Consider the following 21,754-nt stretch of genomic DNA (forward strand, 5'->3'; position numbering starts at 1 on the left):
TCCCGGGCGGGCGGGCGACGCCGGCCCCGCCATGGTGAAGAGGAAGAGCTCGGAGGGGCCGGAGCAGGAGAGCGGCCGCGGCGTCCCCCTGCCCATCCAGACCTTCCTGTGGAGGCAGACCAGGTCAGCGCCCCCGCGCCCGGCCCGCGCGCGCGCATGTGAATGTGTGTGCGCGTGTCTGTGTGCATGTGTGTATGTGTATATGTGTGCGTGTATGTGTGCATGTGTGTATCTGGGTGCATGTGCATATGTGTGCATGTGCCTGTGTGTGCATATATGTATTTGTGTGTCTCTGCATGTGTGCTTGTGTGTGTGTGTGTGTATGTGTGTGCGCGTGCATATGTGCATATATGTGCCTGTGCATATATGTGTGCATCTGTGTGTATATGTATGTATGCCTCTGTGTTTGTGCATGTGAATGTCAGTGTATGTGTGTCTGTGTCTACAGATATATATCTGTGTATGTGTGTGTGCACCTGTGTATGTGTGTGTGTATGTACATATGTATGTGCGTGCGCATACCACAGGTGTCCACTGCCCAGGCCCCATCTCTGCCTTGTTGCTTTGCCTTCAAGGCCAAGCACATGCAGGAGCATCCCAGGCACAGAGCCTCTGAGGGCCCTCCAGCCCCCCCGGGCACTGGGGCTGTGGCTCCCAGCTCGCTTCATACTAGCTGGCTCCTTTCTGTCAGGATGATTACCAGCAGGTTGAACAGGTCAGAAGGAAAATGGAGACGTCACACTCTCCCTGCTTTCCTCTGGATTGGGAACTACTGATGTCGAAGGGGGAGGCTGTGTGTTGCTTTTCTCTTGTTTTTAACTGGACTGTGTTGGCTGTAATTTATGCAGTTGCTATTCCCACCGCCCCCCTTGCCCTAGTTCTGGACTGGCAGTGCCTTAGTGAGTAGAATTGAGTGCTTTCTTTTGGGTTGGTCCTTGTGGGGAAGAGGGTTGGCTTTAAATCTGAAGTCCCAGTCTTAGGCATTGAGCAGATTTCTCAGTGGTATCTGAGCAAACCCTGTGCTGTGATGAGCTCAGTAGTCTGTCCTAACAATTTGGCTCAAAAAGTATAGGTTTGAAGGAGATAGGTGTGGAAATCTTATAGCTAAAACCAGAGGGACTGGATGCCTGAAAGCCAGATAAGAATGTGAAGTCTTCTCCCACCGCCCTGAATATACCACTTACCAAAAGAAATGGGACCTTAAAGCAAGATGCTGGCAAGACACAGCTAAGCATCTCCACTCCTGTTATGTTTAGTAGATTGGCTTCTTTTTAAATAAACCTTTGTGTAAAGACCATAGAAAGTGTATTCTGAGTTTAAATGGGTGAAACATTTATCATTAGTAGAATTTTTCCTCCATGTGTACATAAGTACTCTGGTAGCATATGGACAACTCTTCGTTTGGTTTGCATTTACAAAATTCTATACTGAAAAAGATAACGTTATTCTTTATGGGGCTTTCAACAGGTACCTGAAGTTTTTCCCAGTTTCATTTCTTTTCTTTGGATGAATTTCTTTAGCCACTTAAGTAACAGTGACAATAACTGAACAAAAATAACTAAACCAAAAACATCTTCAATATAGCCCTTAATATTGGTTATTCTTAACAACTTTTTTTTTCTTTTAGTGCATTTTTGAGGCCTAAATTGGGGAAACAATATGAAGCTTCCTGTGTGGTATGTAGATTTTTCTCCTCCCTCTTTCCCTGTCTCACCCACATGAGAAAAACTTCATGTAGCTTTGAATATGGAAACCTGATAAACTTGAACTAAATGAGTCAAACTTGTATGTTGTGTAACTCAACTTATGTCAATAAAAGTAGTTGTCAAAAATGGAAAAGCATAAGGGCTACTCCCTTCCCTCCCCCCCCAAAAAAGATTCAAGTAGACACAGTCCCAAAGGCAGTTAAAGTATATTTTATATAATATTTTATAGAGAGAGAGAGGGAGACAGAAAGAGACAGAGAGAGTAGTTGAGAGATTTATCATTGGCAAAAATCTTTGAATCAAGGCACTTCTTGAACTCCAGTCCCTTAGTTACTTATGCACATGTTTAAGTTCAGAAATTATTAATTCTAGTAATTTTAATGGAACACACAAACTGGTAAGTACACATAAAAATATTAGCAAGCTTAGAACTTTAAACCATATTTCTCTATTCTAAACTAAATTTAGCAAATCAGAAAGTGGATTATATTATTAATAGCAATAATATAAAACAGTTGTCATACAGATAGTTAACGCTTAAAAATACATTCTTCTTTTAAAGACTTCTGGAATATATGATTCTAGGTTAATAAACATTTACTAAGGTCCAATTGAAGAAGTAGTATGATATTTCTTGAGGTGCTCAATGTGAGAGGAGGTGAGTAAAGCAGTTTGACATGGTAGGTCTGCAAGATGGAATCATAACCACCAAGGTATTGTAATTAACTACATCATTAACAGCTCCCCGCTAGATAGGGGGGGAAATGGTAGAAAGCTGTTTGCTCAGCTGCCTAATGAATGTAGGGACTCAATAATTTGCATTAGTCTTACTTTGACACATTCAGTCTCTTAACTCCACAGTCTCTTTTACGAAGTTCCCATGTAAGCTGTCTTTACAATGCACAGGGAAATACAGGTGCCCACCTATGTGGTTTCTCAGTGACTCGGTCACCAAATGCTAGTGAAAATCAGTGTGTTGCTTAGGTGTTGAGGCCAGCCACATTTGTGTGTCCACCATATATACGTATTTAAGCCCTTTACAATTATATATTGGTACCCTGAATACTGAAGAGGTCCCTTGAAAAATTTCAGTAAGTCAACTATGGCCTTTGCGGGAAGTTGTTTCTATTCTTTGTTTGCCAAAAAAAAAAAAAAAGACAGTTATTCAGGACACCTCTACCTGCCAAGGGAACCTGGCATTTCAAAGGCTCAGTAATTTATCATGTGGAAAGTGTCCTTCAGCATATAAGAAAATATTTTTCATTTATAACTCTTAAATTATCATGGGAGAACAAGTGTTCTCCAAATTGGCAATGATGATGGGTCAAATCTTTCTTCCTCCAGATTGGAATGGTGCTATGTTAAATTATGATCTGAAATTTGCAAAGGTGAGACTTAATTGTGAGCAGTCAAGGGGAGACTGCAGGGCACTATCTGTTGAATCAGACTGCTAATTCCACTGGTCAGCCTCCGACTTTTCCCAAAGGAAGATGAACCATGATCTGTATCAATAACACAACTATCCTTTTATATCATCCTGCATATAGGGTATGAAATATGTCTGGATTTTGACAGGTAATCAGCTCATGCTATGAAGCGTAAGATAGAATTACCCGATACTGTTGTATCAGTTGGCATAGCTACACAATATGTCTTGGCTATTATAATATGATCTATGTCTTTTTAATATTTTGGCTACAACATTTGATTCATTGACCAGCTCAGCAGGCAGTAAATTTCACTGGTTGACTGTGCATGCAGCATGCAGCATACATCATGTAAAGAAGTATCTTCTTTTTCTTGGTTCTAAATTCACTATTTTTATTTCTGTCATTTGTTTCCATACTATGGAATAAGATTTAAAGGGAACCATCAGTTCTCATTATACCCTTTCATAATTTTTAATACTGAAGTTTTCTAAAGATTGAATTCTGTATTTTTAGCAACCCCTATTGTCCTATTGATCCTAGTGGGCCAACTTATATGAATGTTAGCTTGCAGATGTTAGCCGTTAACTCTTACCAAGTTAAATAAATCTCTTTTCTTTTTATTTTGCCACTCTTTGTGCCAGTCCCTCTGTACCACAAACTAGGATTTTTTTCCCACCTTCTCCCTGAAACTATTTCATCTTCACCGTAAACCTTTCTTAGAGTGAATTCAGTGAAACTAAAATTATTAGTGTAGACAAAGCTGAAATTTTCTTTCTCTTTGTGTAGTGTATTCTACATGTATGCATAAGTGCATAATTCTCTTAAATGCATAACATAACACCATGCTTGATTTATTGCCTCTTGCTTATCTGAGCTTCTTGCTTGCATTGTAATAAATTTGGGTTATCTGCATATCAGTTAAATGTATAATCCACATAACTGCATACCCCATCGTATTCTATGTAACTTAGGGTGTAGGTAGAAGTGCAGCTCTCTGCTGCAACTGAGAATACTTTGCAGAAAGCTTCTGAGTTACAACAATACCCTGGACCAAGCAGAGCTTCACTGTTGGTTCCAGGGGAGGGGAATCTAGCTGCTGGCTACCAGCCTATAGCTGGTTTCCCCTAGCGATGTTCCCTCCTCCAACCCAGCTTGTCCCTGTTTCAGAATAGGAGGAAGGAAAGGGAAAAGAAGGACCTTTTTTTAGGGGTTCCCCAGCCAGCATAGGAGGGTTGAGTGGGTAAATTGGAGCCCCTCCCACTCCCTAATCCTCCAGCAGGAGCTGGAAAAAACCCAGACCGAACTCCCTCCACTCCCTTTGCCCCCTCCCATTCTGAAAGCAGTGACAGGCTGGCAGGCAGGTAGACAGAAGTTACCGAAGAGGCTTTATTTTGAAACCTCTTCATTTGACCGTTCATGCAATGAGGGTTCAGATTTTCACTCAATCAGCTATGCCCTTGAAGCTGTCTGCAGCCATGTACTTGGGTTTGGTCACAGCTATAGTCCGCTTTCTATGGCCAGACCGGTTGAAAATTGTCACTTCTGTCTGCACCCTTAATTTTATCCTGTTTAAATGTTCTAGAAAGTTAAAGGAAGGCAGCTGTCAAAGGATTGCTCTTAAAAGCCTTGAAAATGAGGGAAGCTAGCCAGTTTTGGTGCTGTTAATATCACAGCACTCACTGTACTATGGGTGTACTTTAATGAGCAGTGCTTATATTTTTCAGTCCTGAAGTTTTACATTTACATGGAGTGTGCTGTAGCTTCCTTTTTTAAAAATTGTTGCACACTAGATGGGCAACCTCTGGGCTCATTTGTACCTAATTCTCTCTCCTAAAAGTTCACAACTTAGCAATGTATAGGCAGAACTTAACCTTTTTAAACTATCTTTCTTTTTTTTTCCCCTCTTTGAACCTATTTCATACATTTCATACTCAACTGCTACATTTTATTTCTATGGTACCATTTCATTTTTTACTGTATTTTAAATGGATCTGCATTCTTCTTATGGCTCTAGCTATAATTCTGAGTTAAAAAAAGGATCTGTCATCATTATTTGTCACTTTCTTCCTCCAGTTGATTAACTTCCACTAGTATCTCTTCTTCCATCAGAGGAATTGATTTATATTTACCCTTAATTCTGTACCTATTCATAATCAAATTCTTCCCACCTAGCCTCCAAACACACTTGCCTTTCTAGCGTTAGGCATAATGAAGACCAAGCATTAATGAATACTTTTTATTCTGCTTTCCTATCCAAGGATCATAGTGTCTTATTAAAACACAAATGTTCCTTTAAGGAACTGAAATCCCTCTTTAAATAGAGAAATGGAGTTAAAGGCAAGTTTAGTGGCTTTTCTATAATCTCTTGAAACCTGAGAAAGGGATTCACACTTGTGGAATAGCATGGGTTTGCTGCTAAAGAAGAATCTGACAGGGTTCAACATAAGGTTAAAAACCCCATGACTTACAGATGTGTGTTGCAAGTCGTGTTCAGCACAGAATAGGTACCCAGTAGCCTTAGTTGGATTAAATGTATGAGTGGGTTAAGAATGCAATATCCAGTGCTAGTGGAAGTGGCAAAAATAATCTTAGGTCGATTAGGTAGACCTTAAATAGTATCTACATAGAGGTCATACATTCCTAAAAGAGCACGTTCAGGGACAAGAGGAGTATATCATTCCAAGAACAGTTGCACTCATCCAAACCCCATGTAAGTAGTGCTTAGTCTATTCAGGCGGGTGCAGGTACTTTGTCATGTTCACATGCCTGTGAAGTCTCAATCAGTTCTACTTTGCCTTCCTAAGCTTACTACTCCTTCCAGGATGTTGGAGGCTTCCTCAGGGGCACTTGCCCTTGGGAGAAGGCTCCAGCTCATGTAAAGTCCTTGGAGAGAAAAGTGTTGTCTTCAAAGTTTAATATGTGCAATGATGGGGAAGTGAGTGCTTATTAATCTACCCCTATCTTCCAGTGTGGTTGGGAGCAGGTAAATATCCACAGATATGAGAAACTCAGGCCTGAAAGTTCATGTAATTTGAGCAAGGTTGTACAGGAAGCCTATGGCAGGACCAGGCACAGAAGTTCCCGTATCATCCTGTCTTTGATCATAATAAATGACTAGCCTTCCTCAGATAGCATGTCACCTTCTGGAACAAAGAGATAGATGACCTCTAAAAAGAAGGGCCTATGGGAATGCAAAATACTTCAGAAGGAAGTAATCAAGAGCTCAGAAGCTCACTAGGGAACAGGGTGAAAAGAGAACATCAGTGGTGTGAACAAAGCCAGAATAGGCTGGGTGCTGTTCTCAGCTCATAACAGATGGAGTCAACAGGATGAAAGGAAGAATCATTGTATAAATGACCCCAAGGGAACTGAGCATGCAGGCAACAGGAACAGGCATACAAGCATGGTATAGCTGGTGGTCTGCAATCAGTTTAGCAAAAGCATGACATCAGCTTTCAGCACTGCTTACCAGACTGCCATTTTTGCAGATGTTCCCTCTTCCCTTTTTAATAGATACATAGTACCATCACTGAGACATTGCTTGGCTTGCTGATAATCATTGTTTGGTTCTTTCCTTCCCCCAGCCCCTCACCAATCTATCCCATCCACATTTGTAGCACCCCAGCATTCCTTTTCTCTTTTACATGTTCTAGGGAACTTATTCACTACATTCCAATTCTGTCTTCTGACTGAAGTATTCTGTTCAATTCCTGCTGAATTTAATAGCAATTACTCGTTTTCTGCTGGGTGAAAATTGGTTCATACATCTTAATTTTTCCCCCCAGGATTTACCTTTGAGAGAATAATGTAAACAGAGCCACCCCAGCCCAAATGTGCTATAATCTGAGAGCAGAATCTGACCCCCAAACACTGTCTTTCTGGTAGAATATTGGCTAAACTTCCTGGAGGCTCCCTCCATCTTAAAGTGCAGGGCAGGTCTTCCAGAGGCTGGTTATGCTATTGTATATCATTGCTGGGGGAGGGGAGGATAGTGCTCTAAAGCAGGAATAAGCAACCCCTGGCACATGTGCCAATTAGGACATTTTCCATGGCATACCAGGAGGTGTGCCAAGGAAATTGTTTAAAAAGAAAAAAAAAATTATGTTGCTGTTTCAGGCTCTCCGAAGGTAGTGGGGGTGGGGAGGGGCACACACTTGATTTTTGCAGGTTCCCCTATGTGGCTTCTCCCCTCCCCACTCCACTGCCCACTGCTCCCTCCTGATCAGCGGGGAGGCAAAAAACATAGTTTTTGATATGGTGCCATTTTTGCCTCCTGGCCAATCAGCAATGCACAGCGGAGAGGCCATGGCCCCTTGGCCAATTAGTGGTGAGCAGCAAAAATGGTGCCATATTTAAGACTGTGATTTTTAACTTCCCGCTGATCAGGAGTGAGTGGCCAGCTGTGGGGATGGGTGCACAGGGGAAGCTTCAAGATTAAAGGAGCTACTGCGCAACCTACCCCCGCCATGAATTTGGTAGGTCCCAAATCAGAGGTGACTCCTAGGGGAGAACATGGGGTGGGGGGACATGTGCCCCTCCTCCCTGCAATTTCTGCCAAGGCCACTGGCAGGGGCCCTAGTGGCTTGCGCCGTACTGCTGACTAGGTCTGGAGCTGGGACTAGGGCTGCAGCAAGTGGCCTGAACCCAGCCACCATGCCACGCGGCAAGCCTCCCCCAGTACCCCTTCTGGTGCTGCCTCTGTCCCCATCCACCTGCCTACATTGTTGGGGGAGGGGAGAGGAGAAGGGACACTAGCAGCAGTGGCAGCAGCCACTTCCTCGTGGGCCCATGGCCAGCACTGCTTGCCTACATTGCTGGGATGGGGGGCAGAGGGCAGGGTCTGGCAGCCTGTCCTTGTAGTTTCTTCCTCCTCTTTCCTTTCCCCCGCTTTCTCTTTTTCCTTTTCTCTTCTCCCCTTTTTTTCTCTCCCTTCCTCTCCTCTTTTTTTTCTCTCTCTGTCTCATCACACATGCTTAATCTAAAAAAGATACACAACAACAAAGGTAGTATATGAAGTTTTATTTATCATCATCAGGTTTAGAATTTAGAAAACCTGGTATTTACTGTAAAAAAGCAATATTTATGATTATTAACTATAGTAATATGCAGTGCATCCTGCCATGTATCCCTCCCCTCCCCACCCCAGTTTTGTTTTTTTGGCATTCTAGCACCTTACAAGGTAGACATTGCAGGTTTTTTGGCACTCCAGCCAAAAACATTGCCTAACCCTGCTCTAAAGCAAAGGTCAGCAGCCTTTTGTCAGAGTTGGTCAAAGCTTGTGACCCACCCAGCCATCACTGCAGGCTGGAAGTTTCAGCTCCCTGCCCCCATCCCCATCCCTGTCCCTCCCACTCCCCAAAGTAGCCAACTGCCAGAGTCCCAACCCTTCCACAGCAAGGATAAGGTCAGATACTGCAGAACACCAGGCCCCGCAGCAGAGGGGAATGCTTCAGAGGGGGTACAGTATGGTGCAACTCTGACACCTATTCCCATGTTGGATCAGATCATAGGTTGCCAGTTCCTGCTCTAAAGGTATGGACAAGCATACATTTGTAGGCATGTTAATAAAGTAAGGGAAACTGTTGCTTGGGAGCAGTCAGCAGCTGTGACTGCTACTTCTTCATGAGCTTTTAGTGAGCTAGTTGAACAAAATACTTTGATGTTTAGCTTGTATGAAGCAGGGTTAAAGTTGGAGTGGTTTTGTAACACTTATATGGGGACAGAGTCATGCACCCCACCAGTTGCATAGTAACAGCTTGTATCAACATTCTTTGATAGTGATACAATTAGTACATCATTCAAGTGTGGGCCCAATTCTGCCTTGCAAGTCAGTGGCTTTTCATAGATTCATAGATATTTGGGTTGAAAGGGACCTCAGTAGATCACTGAGGTCCCTTCCAAGGCTTTGTATAGTACTGACTAACCTAATAGCCAGTTTAGTCTAAAAAATCCCTTTAACATGGGAAAATCCTCCAATAAGTCTACACCACATACGTACTGGCAAGAGGGACCTGGCTAGGCTTCCTTTTAGCTCAGCTTGTTCTCAGCTTACTCACAGATGGGTAGCATAAATTAGTACAGTCTTAATGCTACTCCAATATGACAAATCTGACAACCTTTGCAGAACTCTGACACTGCAAAAACTGGGAAATATAAAGACTATTTCAAAGTTAGCTTTGCATATTCCTGTTCTCCGCCTTGAACTGTATGGAGTGCTCAGAAACGGGACCATAATTTGAAGACAGGCAGTTAGAGATGTATGTGGTCTCTAACATCATTGAGGTCTATGAACAATGAGGCTTTGAATTGGATACAATATCAGATGAGGAGCTGGTTGGTCCCTTATGTAGAGCAACAGTATTAGCTCACTCTCATCCATTAAAAAAGAAGAGCTACCCCCTTTCCTTTATAGAGTTTTTGGACTGTGATATTTTACCCAGGAATGTGGGCCTTTATTATTTTCTTCCTTCTTTGGACGTCATCAAATAATGAAGATAAATGCCTTGTTTATTCTAGGTCATACACAGAAAGATGTATGTCTGGGTCATCCCTTTCCACTGTATGACTTCACACATTTGTTTTGGCCAGATTATACAACCCTAACTCATACTGAGAGGTACTTTTCTTCTTGAATAGGCCTATTGATTTCAACAAAGTAAGTGGCAGCATCAGTTAACATTCTCTGTGAATAAGAGAGGCAGAATCTTGTCTTCTGTGGGCAGCTGTCAGTGGAAATGAGTAGACTTTATTTTGGGCCACTGTAATCTGTCACTTCAAACTAGTTCAGAGCAGGAAATACGTTTTTCCTTCCTCATATCATCCTATAAAAGTAAATGGGCTTTAGTACATTCTAGGGCCTGAATGAAGTTACTGAAAGAACTCTGAGTCCCTGCAAGTTTTCCGTAATTCTTTCATGCTCTGTAATTTTGAAGACCCAGTGTTAATACCTTATCTCTCTGTTCTGTCTCCGGGGCCATTCCTGTATCCTGTTTGCAACCTTTGCTGCTCTGGTTGCCCTAGACTTCATCCATCCCATTATGTAATGTGCTTTCACTTGAATGGAAACTGTTAAAATTGTAACAACTTCCTATTTTTCCCAGTCAAGGTAATATGTGACTCTGTCCTGACAGCTTAGTGCTGACTTCAAATACACTGAATCATTCAAAGAATTAGGAATTTTGTAACCTTGACCTGAATTATTTCATAAGAGGTACATATATTTCCAAACTGTCAGAGGTAGTCAGCTAGTTCTTTGGTGCTATCTTATTTGTTTATAAACAAAATACACAAAGTCTTGTTTTCCTTCACAAAGTAGAAATTAATAGGAGACAGTTTCCGTGTACAAAGTCCAAGCCTGCTTCCAGCCACTCCTCTGCCTAAAAGATGCTCATACTCTCTCTAAAATCATAGAATGATAGAAAATTAAGGTTGGAAGGGACCTCAGGATGTCACCTAGTCCAACCACCTGCTCAGAGCAGAGCCATCCACAACCAGATCATCCCAGCCAAGGCTTTGTCTACCTAGGTCTTAAAAACCTACAAGGATGGAGATTGTACAACTTCTCTGGATAACCTGTTCCTGTACTTTACTACCCTTCTTGTGAGGAAGTTCTTCCTAATATCTAACTTAAACGTCCCGTGCTGCATCTTGAGATTATTGTTCCTTGTTCTGTCATCTGCCACCACTGAGATCAGTCTAGCTCCTTCTTCTTTGTAACCACTGTTCATGTACTTGAAGGCTGCTATTAAATCCCTTCTCAGTCTTGCCTTCTCCAGACTAAATAAGTCCATTTCCTCAGCCTCTCCTCAGAAGTCATGTGCCCTAGCCTCCTCACCATTTTCATTGCCCTCTGCTAGATTCTTTCCAATTTGTCCACATCCTTTCTGTAGTGGGGGGCCCCAGACTGGACACAGTACTCCAGATATAGCCTCACCTGTGCTGAATAGGGGGGAATAATCACTTCTCTCAATCTGCTGGCAGTGCTCCTACTAATGCAGATCAGTATGCCATTAACCTTCTTAGCAACAAGGGTACAGTGTTGGCTCATATTCAGGTTATTGTCCACTGTAGGCACCAGGTCCTTTTCTGCTGAGTTGCTGCTTAGCCCATTGGTCTCCAGCCTGTACTGGTACATGGAATTGTTCTTTCCTAAGTGTAGGACTTCACAATTCTCCTTATTGAACCTCATGAGATTTCATTTATTCATAGATTCATAGATTGTAAGGGGCTGGAAGGGGCCTCCCAATGTCACAGGTCCAGCCCCCCTGCACTAGGCAGGAAAGATAACTGGGGTCAGGTGACCCTAGTGAAGTGACAGTCCAGTCTCCTCTTGAAGATCTCCAAGGTAGGTGATTTGGAGGGAATTTATTCCAGTCTGGACACCCTAACTGTGAAGAAGTTTTTTCTAATGTTGAGCCTGAAGCTGTTTTCCACTTATTCCTGGCCACTTACTCCTAGTTCTTCCCAAGGGCACCCTGGTTCACTGAGCCCCTGATGTACTCCCCTTGACAGTGGTAAACTGTTATCAAGTCCCCTCTCAGCCTTCTTTTTTGCAAGCTGAAGAGGCCCAAGTCCCTCAGCCTTTCCTTGTATGGCTTGCCTTGCAAGTCTCTGATCATACAGGTGGCCCTTCTCTGGACTCTCTCAAACCTTTCCACATCCTTGTTGAAGTGTGGCACCCAGAACTGGATGCAGTTCTCCAGATGGGGTCTCATCAATACTGAGTAAAATGGAAGAATCTCTTCCTTGGTTTTGCTTGAGATGCATCAGTTGATGCATGCCAAAGTATTGCTTGCCCTGCTGGCTACAGCAGCACTCTGTCGGCTCATGTTCATACTGTGGTCTATTATTACCCCTAGGTAAAACTAGAACTTCCCACATCAGGAGCTGAACCTGGGTGAAAACCAGGAATCCTAACTGCTAGACCATATGGGAAACTGTCTGCTCCTCCAATTTTTAGTCCAATCCCCCAATTTTTTGAGGTCTCTCTCAATCCTAGCCACACCCTCCAGTGTATCTACTACTGCCACTAGCTTAGTGTCATCTGCAAACTTGCTGAAGAAGCACTCCATCCTATCCTCCAGGCTGTTGATGAAGATATTGAACAAAACAGCCCCCAGGACCAGCCCTTGGGACACTCCACTTGATACCAGCTGCCATGTAGAAATTGAGCCATTGATTACTACACTTTGAGCCCAATGATCCAACCAGTTTTCTATCCACCTTACAGTCATTCATCCAATCGTCCACCATTCATCCAATCTCTTTTTCTTAACTTCCTTGCAAGAATGTTGTGGGAGACTATCAAAAGCCTTGCTAAAGTCAAGATATATCACATCCACTGGTCTCCACACATCCACAGAGTCAGTCATCTTATCACAGAAGGCAATCAGGTTGGTCAGGCATGACATGCCCTTGGTGAATCCATGCTGAGTGTTCCTAATAACATTTTTCTCTTCCAAGTGCTTAAAAATGGATTCCTTGAGGACCCGTTCCATGATTTTTCCAGGGACTGAGGTGAGGCTGACCAATCTTCCTTCTTCCCTTTCTTAAAGATGGGCACTATATTTGTCCTTTTTCAATTGTTCAGGACCTCTTCTGATTGCCATGAGTTTTCAAAGATAATGGCCAGTGGCTCTGCAATCACATCAGCCAACTCCCTCAGTCAACACCATGGACTTGTATGTGTCCAGCTTTTCTACATAGTCCCTAACCTATTATTTTGCCACTGTTGGCTGTTCACTTTTTTTCCAAACTATTCTGCCAGGTGCAGTCATTTGGGAGCTGACCTTGCCTATGAAGTCTGAGGTAAAAAAAGGCATTGAGTACTTCAGTCTTTTCCTCATCATCTGTCACTAGGTTCCCTCCTCCATTCAGTAAGGGACCCACACTTTGCCTGATTTTTCTCTTGTTGTGACATACTTGCAGAATCTCTCTCTCTCTGTCTGTCTTGGCTTTCTTCCACACTACTAACTGGTTCTCTGGCTTTCTGTTTATTTTTTCAGCTGACTGGGGCTCCCATCTATTACACAGTGCACTCCCATGCCCCCTACAGCTGGTCAGGGCTCCCAGCTGGGGAAGTGCCCCATGCCTCTGCTGGGATCCCTGATCAGCTGATTGGAGCTCCCAGCTGCAGGAGTGCATGGTGTACTCTTCCTCTGGGAGCCTCAAACAGCTGAGGGGTGATTCCAGCATCTGATGAGATTAACCAGTTAACTATGTCTTAAGTGTAATGTCTGTCAAGGGCCTAAGATACAAATGGTTATGCATGCAAAGAAATGCAATCTAATCTTTGGCCTAATTGTTTCACTCATACCCAGGAAGGCTCTCTTCTCCTGGAGTTAGTTCTTATTTAGACCTTCCATCTGGCCAGTACACTGTGTTATTTCAGCTGCCTTCTTCTTGAAAGGACCTTGATTGTTTCCTTCCTTTCGTCAGAATAGAGTGCTAGCAGACCCATCCATTTCGACAATCCAGTATAATGATTCATTTCTTACCTGTAAGTACCATGTTTAATCACATACTACATGCACTCTGTTCCCAAAAAACTGTACTTCAAAATTGTGGTTCATGTCTTAGTTCCACGTCTTGGAGCTGATTCTTTTGCTTGGAATAGAAGCAGGGAGATGCTGCAAGATGGCTACTTCTGCTTTTCCTTATTTCCCTGCAGCAGCTGCATGAAAGGAGGGGAGAGTCCAATCTTCAGCAGCAGCTGCAGTTTTAACTCTTTCATAGCTTAATTGAGGCACGGACAGAACCGAATCTTCAGCTCATTCATCCTCCCATTTTTACTGAGGCAAAAGAAGCCAGTTCTGGTTTGGCAGGGTTAAAATTATAGCTTTTGCCTGAGTAGGAAAGGGAAGTTGAGTGAGCTGAAGATTAGGCTCTACCCTTGCCCCATGCAGCCATAACTGAAAAACAATTATTCATTCTGCCTTCTCCAAAACAAAGTGTGTCTTATTTGGTTGTGTGTGGTATGTGAGAAAGTATGGCACTAACATTTGTTCATTATTTCCAGGGTCTGATTCACTAGAGCAACACACAGCTGTACATATCTATCAGTACATCCTTCTGTTTATAGGAGCTGCATGGTCCATTTTCACTGCTCTTAACTCCACCTATACTCAAATGCTATCCAAGTGTTTTACCTTACAGAATAAGCTTGTGCAAAGCCTCCTTTCCTGTCCTTAGTGTATATAAAAGAATATCACCTGCTGTGTTGCTGACAGGTTGGTACTGCTCACTTCGGGCTAATTGTCCAGTGTTAAAGACTGGATTATACATCAGTCTCCTTTCGTTTTGCTTCTACTGTTCACTTACTTGGAGATGGAATATTATGACTGGTGCTGAGGGATGAATTTTGTGAATATGGAGTGATGGCATGTGAAATATATTTTGGGTCATGAATGTCAAAGTTCCTTAGAGCTATGAACATGGCAAAATTGGTGAATCAGCTTGTGAATGCATAGGTAAGTGTATGGCAAGGTCATAGGTTATCGCTAATGCACATGTGTGCAGCAGTAATGTCAAAGGGATGTAAATGTATTAACGACCTTTCAGGCTGTATACAAAAGAAAGGCTTATAGAAGTAGCTTGACTATTAGACAATAATAAACCTTCTTAGGACTTGTTCTTTATAAAATAGGTATCATAGCTCACATTTTACAATGCTTGAGGCAGAAATAATCAATGTGTTTCATCCAATAACCTTAACTGCAAATATATTACAGCATGCCTTTATTATGCATACGGATTAGTTTCTGATACTGGGTATGAAAACCTTTCTTAGGGCTTATGTGCCTGTAACAGGCTGCCCTTTATAGTATACAAAACCTTCAGGAACAAATTGAGTCAAATCTTGCTCTTTGTTATACTAATGTAAAAATAGAGCAGGTTCACTGACTTTATCAGAATCATTCCAAATTTACACCAGCAAAACTGTGAGCCAGACTTGACCCTGCATACTTAAATGAGTTTAAAGTGTATGTGATTTACTAATTAAAAAAAGAAGTAAGTCATATAATCTCTCAATTCTTCTTAGCACAGAATATCCATCTGTCTAGTGAGCATTAGCTAGAGTCTTTACCTTGTAGGAAAATATTTAAAGAACAGTTTAATTAAAAATAATTCTAAATTGTATTTTGTTTATCTGCCAGATCACTAGAAGAGCATATTTCAGTCCCCGCAGTATATGCACTTGGACAATGTATGTATGCATGTTATTTTGTTTCCTTCTCTTTGTTATAGTCTTTTGAAAGAGTTTTAGTGGAGAACAAACTACATGGTCTTTCTCCAGCCCTTTCTGAAGCCATCCAAAGCATTTCTCGCTGGGAACTGGTGCAAGCTGCCTTACCACATGTACTGCACTGCACAGCAACATTGCTGTCTAACCGAAACAAGCTAGGTTAGTACCTACCATACTTGACCATCTGTCAAAACATCACAGCTGTGCTCAGCCTGCTATAGTCAGGGTCAGGCAACATTTTCTGGCTGAGGGCTGGAATGATCAACCCCAGGCTGGAGGTGGGTGGGAAGGTGGGTGGTAGGACCCCTGCTGCTACTGCTGCTTTTCTCCCCAGCAGCATGAGGAAAGCTCCCACTGCCAACATTTGTCCCTGCAGCAGCACAGGGAGAGAGCTCCCACAGAAGGTGCCCACTGCTGCCAATTGCTGCCAAAGACCCACACCCACAAGTCAGATCCAAAGCCTGTGAGTTGTAGGTTGTTGACCACTGCCATAGTGTATGTCCTCCCAAACGTTTAAACTCTGCTTTAGCTCAGTTAAATGTTATATGTCTTAATCCTGTCCTTTCATTTACAGTGGCCACTTCTACATGAGACACTGCCTCTGCAGTTTTAGCTCCATAGTCAGTCAGTACTTCTATAAACTTTTTCGTGATCCTGACTGCACAGTAGCTTGTGACTACTGTTCAGTAGCATCGTGTGGCAGGAAGCATGATGCAATGCTACTGCACAGTAGTTGCGGGCTACTGTGCAGTCACTGTCTCATGTAGACACAGCCAACGTGAACTGGAAGAAGTGACGTAAATGGAGTTACAATAATTTTATGGATGGGCCACTGAACTATATGCAGATCTGTGAACAGTTGCTTCTCAGGCATTTTCTCAGTGATGTGGAATCCAATATTGCCAATCCGTATTTGCATAGCTTACCTGGGCAAATAGTACCATTTAAATGGGACTACTTGTATTAGTAAGGATTTTTCACTTGAGTAAAATTGATCAGGATTGGCCTTTCATTGTTTCTGTTAGTTCTCTTCATTTGAATCCCCACAACTATTATCCAATTTACATATAGGCCTAGTCAAATTAATCACATATGACTATTTTTGCCACATATTCTTGTAGCCCCTGATTACTTTGCTGACAGAACTCTGGATAACAGAGTAATAGGAGTTTGGTATATTTAAAACTCTAGTACAGCTAAAATAATGGAAAGAGCCATGGACTTCTCGCAAATGGAAAGCAAACTAAGAAAATCCAAAATTCATGCAGAACTGGAAATTCAGTCATGTTGAAATAGTTGTAAAAAATGAATATTTTCCAATCAGTTTGGAGTTCTGTACCTTTCATTTTTGTTTAGGAGAAATCTTAACCCTAGATCATTCTGAGTGTATGAATGGGACTGAAAGGATATAACTGATACAAAATATATCTACTAGGCTTTCACTTGTCTATATTTCCCTTATCAATGGAAATATTTTTATTTATATAAGGAATTGCCCAATCAACTAAGTATGAATCTATTTCTGTTTAGTGCTACACTGAAGCAGTCACAGTACAATTGTCTCATCAATTTTTGTTCCCTTCAATTCCTAGATTTTGTTTAACATTAAGATGATATGTGTACAAGTTAGCACATGTTGCTATGGGTGAACACGTGTGTCTGTTGCTATGAAAAGGAAGGGGAATACCATAGATTCATCATGTTGATGTCAATGCAGAATAAAAAAATATGAAAAGAAAGGTTACAAATGGTCAAGTAATAAGTGGACACATAAGACCAGCTCTCCCATGTAGGCCACCTTCAGTAGGCATTATTGCAAAACTTGACCATTAGGGTGTCTATACCAGGGTGGTCAGCCTTCCAGTATTGCCGTGGAGTCTCCAGGAATTAGACAGAAATCTACAGGAGACTGCTGAGACTCACCCAGGAGATAATGATAGGGCATTCATTAAAATAAATGTTAAATATGATTTACACAGTAGTTCAGTGGGTTTTTAAAATGTAATAGTAATGAACATTTGCTTTACTGATGTAAAGTCTATGCACCATAATCTGTAACTGATATACACAAGCACACGGGCATGTTCACATTGTATGTTGCAGACACATTGGCACTGTCTCTTGTGGGAACTTTGGCAAGAGAATAGCTTCTTCTGAAATAGATTCCAACAGAGTTGGCAACCCTAGTCTATACACATGCTCCGGGAGGAAGGGTGTGGGAGGGGGGACACATTTTACTTAGACCATCTAATTAAAATGCTGCCGCGTTACTTGTGTTCAGCATCCTGCATTTCAAAATGGCCACAGGAGCACTTTGACTAAAGCTCATTCAGTGAGTTTTAGTTAAATTGCCCCGCCACAATTTTGAAACATGGGATGCTGAATACAAATCAGAATGCTCCAGCCGACTCAATTAATTGATTCTGCTCTGATATGTCCTAATGTAGGGGAACCTGTTTGCATTGTTCTGTTCTACCTGTATGCCCCAAAGTGACATTGATTAGGAGTGCAGTGTTGCTACACCTCACTTTCTTAGGGGTAAATTTCCTCTGGAGTGGGAAGACTTAGATTGGGTCAAGGCTGTCCATCATGTTTCAGCTTATTCTGGAGTAAATATGTCACATGGCTGCACCCACAGCAATCAGATTGCAGTAGAAATGAAAACTGTGACTCAGATATATTTATCCAAGACATAATGGCACTTATATAACTTGACACTTTTAATGTAGGAATAAAATATTCAAAGGCAAAGAGGGAATGCATATACCGGAGACACTACACATGCACTACTGTATATGTTTTATCCAGGACATCAGGATAAGCTTGGAGTAGCAGAGACTAAGTTGCTTCACACTCTCCACTGGATGCTGTTGGAGGCTCCTCAAGACTGCAGCAATGATCGGTTTGGAGGAGACCGAGGCTCCAGCTGGGGAGGGAGTAGTAGCGCCTTTATTCATCAGATTGAAAACCAAGGATCACCAGGACACCCCAGGCACAGCATCTCTAACGATGAGGAAGAGAATAACAGGAGGAGGTTCTTTCAGAATTCCATGGCTACAGTGGAGCTGTTTGTATTCCTGTTTGCTCCATTGGTCCATAGAATTAAGGTAAGTGGAAGAGCTCTTCAGGTATTGGTAATTGGTGATACCAGTAGAAAGAGAGGTTGTAATTCTGCCTTCCATTGCTGCCAAAGGTCATAATGTTGGCTAAAGAATTTAGTATATGGTGCACACCCTTGCTGCCTTTACAGAAGACAGCAATCATATTGCCATTGAAAGTAAACTCAGTGACATGAGCAAGGGTAGTGGCATCGGGTAGATTACGTGGACGCTTTGTAAACTGCCCGTGCTTTCTAAACAAATATTTGGAAAAATAGTGAGTTTGGAAGGGATGCTGTAGCTGTGATGGTCCAGAAATCGTGTGAGGCAAGGACTTTTGAGCATGGTATTTTTTTTTGGGCCAGCTGTGTAGTTGGCAGGGACATAAGGAAGCTTGTGGGTGCCCTGGTACACTTCTTCAGGTCTCAGGTATTGGATCTTTGGTCACCTTTACTACAGTTTAGCCTTTTACTATGGTTTCCATATTATTTTATTACAAATCCACTAAACAAGCATGCAGTATATATTCTGAATATTTACTGAGATAGTTTGTGGCCATTCAGTTATTCCATGTAAGAAGTGCATTCTGTGATCATTGTTATTTTTTTCAAGGTCGATGTAGTAAGGGTGACCAAGGTCCAGAAGGGGGATAATCAGCTCAGAAAACAATGAATTTCTGAGTTAGTCTGACTAATTCAAATGTTGTATGATCCTCTTGTGTCTCTTCAGGAGTCTGACCTAACTTTTCGGCTGGCCAGTGGCCTTGTTATTTGGCAGCCCATGTGGGAACACAGGCAGCCTGAGGTTTCTGCCTTCACTGCTCTGGTTAAACCAATTAGGAACTTTATAACAGGTGTGTGACATGCTGTATTGTTTCAGATATTGACAACCGGAGACTCTCTTTGGTGCAGTATGGTTGTCTGAGCTCTATATACTATGTGCTTTCTCAAAAATAAACACTTTCTCTGTGGCCAGATCTACATGCAAAAATTGCACCAATTTAACTGCAATGCCAATACAGTGAAATGAATACAACTTATGTGTGGAGACAAGCCCGTAATTTAAATAAAAATCAAAACTAACAGGCTATAATCAGCCTGGAGACAGATGAATCTACTATAATTTCAATAAGTGGAACCACGCCTCCCTCACTCTAGTACCAAATCTGGCTCTGTTATATATTTTGTTATGGTTTGTCAGTTTTTAGTTTCTTTGCTACCGCGTTGGCTTTGCATACACAGGTTGTAGAGCTTAACTGAAAGTGCTATGGCTTTACAATATGGCTTAATATCACATCTTTTAATTAATTGATGCAATTTCTGTCTGTTGGCAAATCCTTAAAAGTAAATGTATCTGATAGTGTCAGTATGGGGTTGAGATGTCTGCTTCTCATTACTGTCATTTACCTGTAGTGCTAGGTGCCTTATTTCCAGAAACCCAATTATACAGGTTTGTGCAATGAAAAACGAAAAAATACCTAAGACAACCAAATCCTCAATAGTTATAACTCAGTGTGCTCTGATTACTTTTTAGTAGTTTTTAACAGATGACAAGTTGATCCATGCATTTAAAATTGTTCTGCAATTAAAGAAATTCTCTAATGTCACAATATTTTCTGTAGCCTTTGTCATTTCAGAGTATTTTAAGGTGGTTTCTCTCAAAGCCAACCAGTATTTGCATAACCTTTTAATGGAAGAAGAGAGAAAACATTGCTTAGGTAGAATGTAGGGCGGGGTAGCACTTAAGACTGTCTCTGAGAGGCCTTAGCTCTCATAGACAACAGCCTGCTTCATCAGATGTTACGAAGTAGGTTGTTGCCTATGAAAGCTCATGCCTCTCTGAACCAGTTAGTCTCTAAGGTGCCACCCTCCCCTACCCTCTGCTTGACTTCAGACTAACATAGTTGACCACCTCTGTTCTTATGTAAAATATCATTTTCTGTCAGTTTTGTATCTTTCTTTCTGAGTGGCTGAGAATAAGTAGAAGCTAGACTGGCAACAGCCTTGCAGTGATGGGGAAGATAATACTGGGCACGTCTGCATGAGATGTTTACTGCACAGATGATTTATTAACTGCTTAGTAAAAGTCTCAGCATCTACATGTGTACCCCTATCAGGGTGCATGAAACTGCAGCAGGGTAGTACTTGTAAAATACAAATACTACCCTGCCGCAGAGTTTTTTTATGCATAGCAGCACACGTGTAGGTGCTGCCCTAGCTACCTGGGGCACAGGGTGCTTTACTGCAGGGCTAGCCTCGAGGCAGCTGCTCCACAGCATGTAGAGCCTGGTCAGAGCAGCCCAGGCTGGCAGGCTGACCCCCTGGGTCCCTCGCCAGCCCAGGCTGTACCAACCAGGCTCCATATGCTGCACATGAATAAACTGGAGCAATATTCTCCACAGTTTTTTGCTCCCAAGCACATGCTCAAACAGCATACCCAGGAGCAAAAAACTCCAAAGTAATGCGCCCTGGAGTTTATTCATACACATTAATCACATGTGTAGATGCACCCACTGAGACTAGCAGCTATGTATTTTTAACAAAAAGAGGCAAAGCAACAGTCAGCGTAGAGTCTCTCCCCAGCCCAAGTCCTGACTTGAGCATTTATATAGTATTGTTTCACAAGCCAAAAGGCAAGCTAGTGACTTAGAACCTGAATCTGTTCTCACATATTTTAGTGGGTTACCCCTAATTTATGGCACCATAAAATGGGCTCAAAGGCAGGTGCTTGGGGTATTTGGAACTGATGGCATTTTTCTGTCTCTGTCAAAGGTACAGTGGTCATGTTCAGTAGTTAGCTGAGCAGTGAAATGACTAGATGGTCCAAAAAGATTGCTTTAAACATGAGTAGACATGTAGGCTGTTCTAATGTAGTCCAGAAGCTGCACAGACCCTTAGAACAGCCAACAATAGAAAAAATCAACAGAGGATTGGTTTGAAGTTAAACTGAAGCATAGATGCTGCAGTACATTATGGAAGTTGTAATTTGAGTCCCTCATGTTCCTTTTCTTCTCTATCAGCTGTACTCCTTGGCCCAGCTGCCTCTCCCATAATCTTAATGTTTCTATAATGGGGTACGTGGCTTGGCCAGAGAAGGAAACCACAGTTCATCATGGAATATGTGGTCCAGCCAAAGAGCCTGTCCCTTAACACAGGGGTGGCCAATGTGTGGCATAAGTGCCACAAGTGGCATGGTCAGCCTTTGTGTGTCACACATGGCAGATTGGGGAGGAGGCAGATAGGGCAGAAAGCAAAACAGTAGGTGGGGAGGGAACAG

At 42.2% G+C, this 21,754-nt stretch overlaps 1 protein-coding gene across 2 annotated transcripts in view; it reads left to right on the forward strand.

The window, feature by feature from the left end:
• The first annotated feature begins 9 nt into the window (after positions 1 to 9).
• The window catches only part of UNC80 (unc-80 homolog, NALCN activator), a 195,195-nt gene continuing 173,450 nt past the window's right edge, over positions 10 to 21,754 (forward strand). For both annotated transcript variants that reach the window (XM_019553643.1, XM_019553642.1), the window contains exons 1-5: positions 10 to 123; positions 1,628 to 1,676; positions 15,383 to 15,539; positions 18,189 to 18,487; positions 19,208 to 19,331. In XM_019553643.1, the coding sequence (XP_019409188.1) occupies positions 32 to 123; positions 1,628 to 1,676; positions 15,383 to 15,539; positions 18,189 to 18,487; positions 19,208 to 19,331 (721 nt within the window). In that variant the 5' untranslated portion in view covers positions 10 to 31. The remainder of the gene's footprint in view (positions 124 to 1,627; positions 1,677 to 15,382; positions 15,540 to 18,188; positions 18,488 to 19,207; positions 19,332 to 21,754) is intronic.

This window comes from Crocodylus porosus, unplaced genomic scaffold, assembly GCF_001723895.1.
Source record: "Crocodylus porosus isolate Cpor-Errol unplaced genomic scaffold, CroPor_comp1, whole genome shotgun sequence".
Lineage (NCBI taxonomy): Eukaryota > Metazoa > Chordata > Crocodylia > Crocodylidae > Crocodylus > Crocodylus porosus.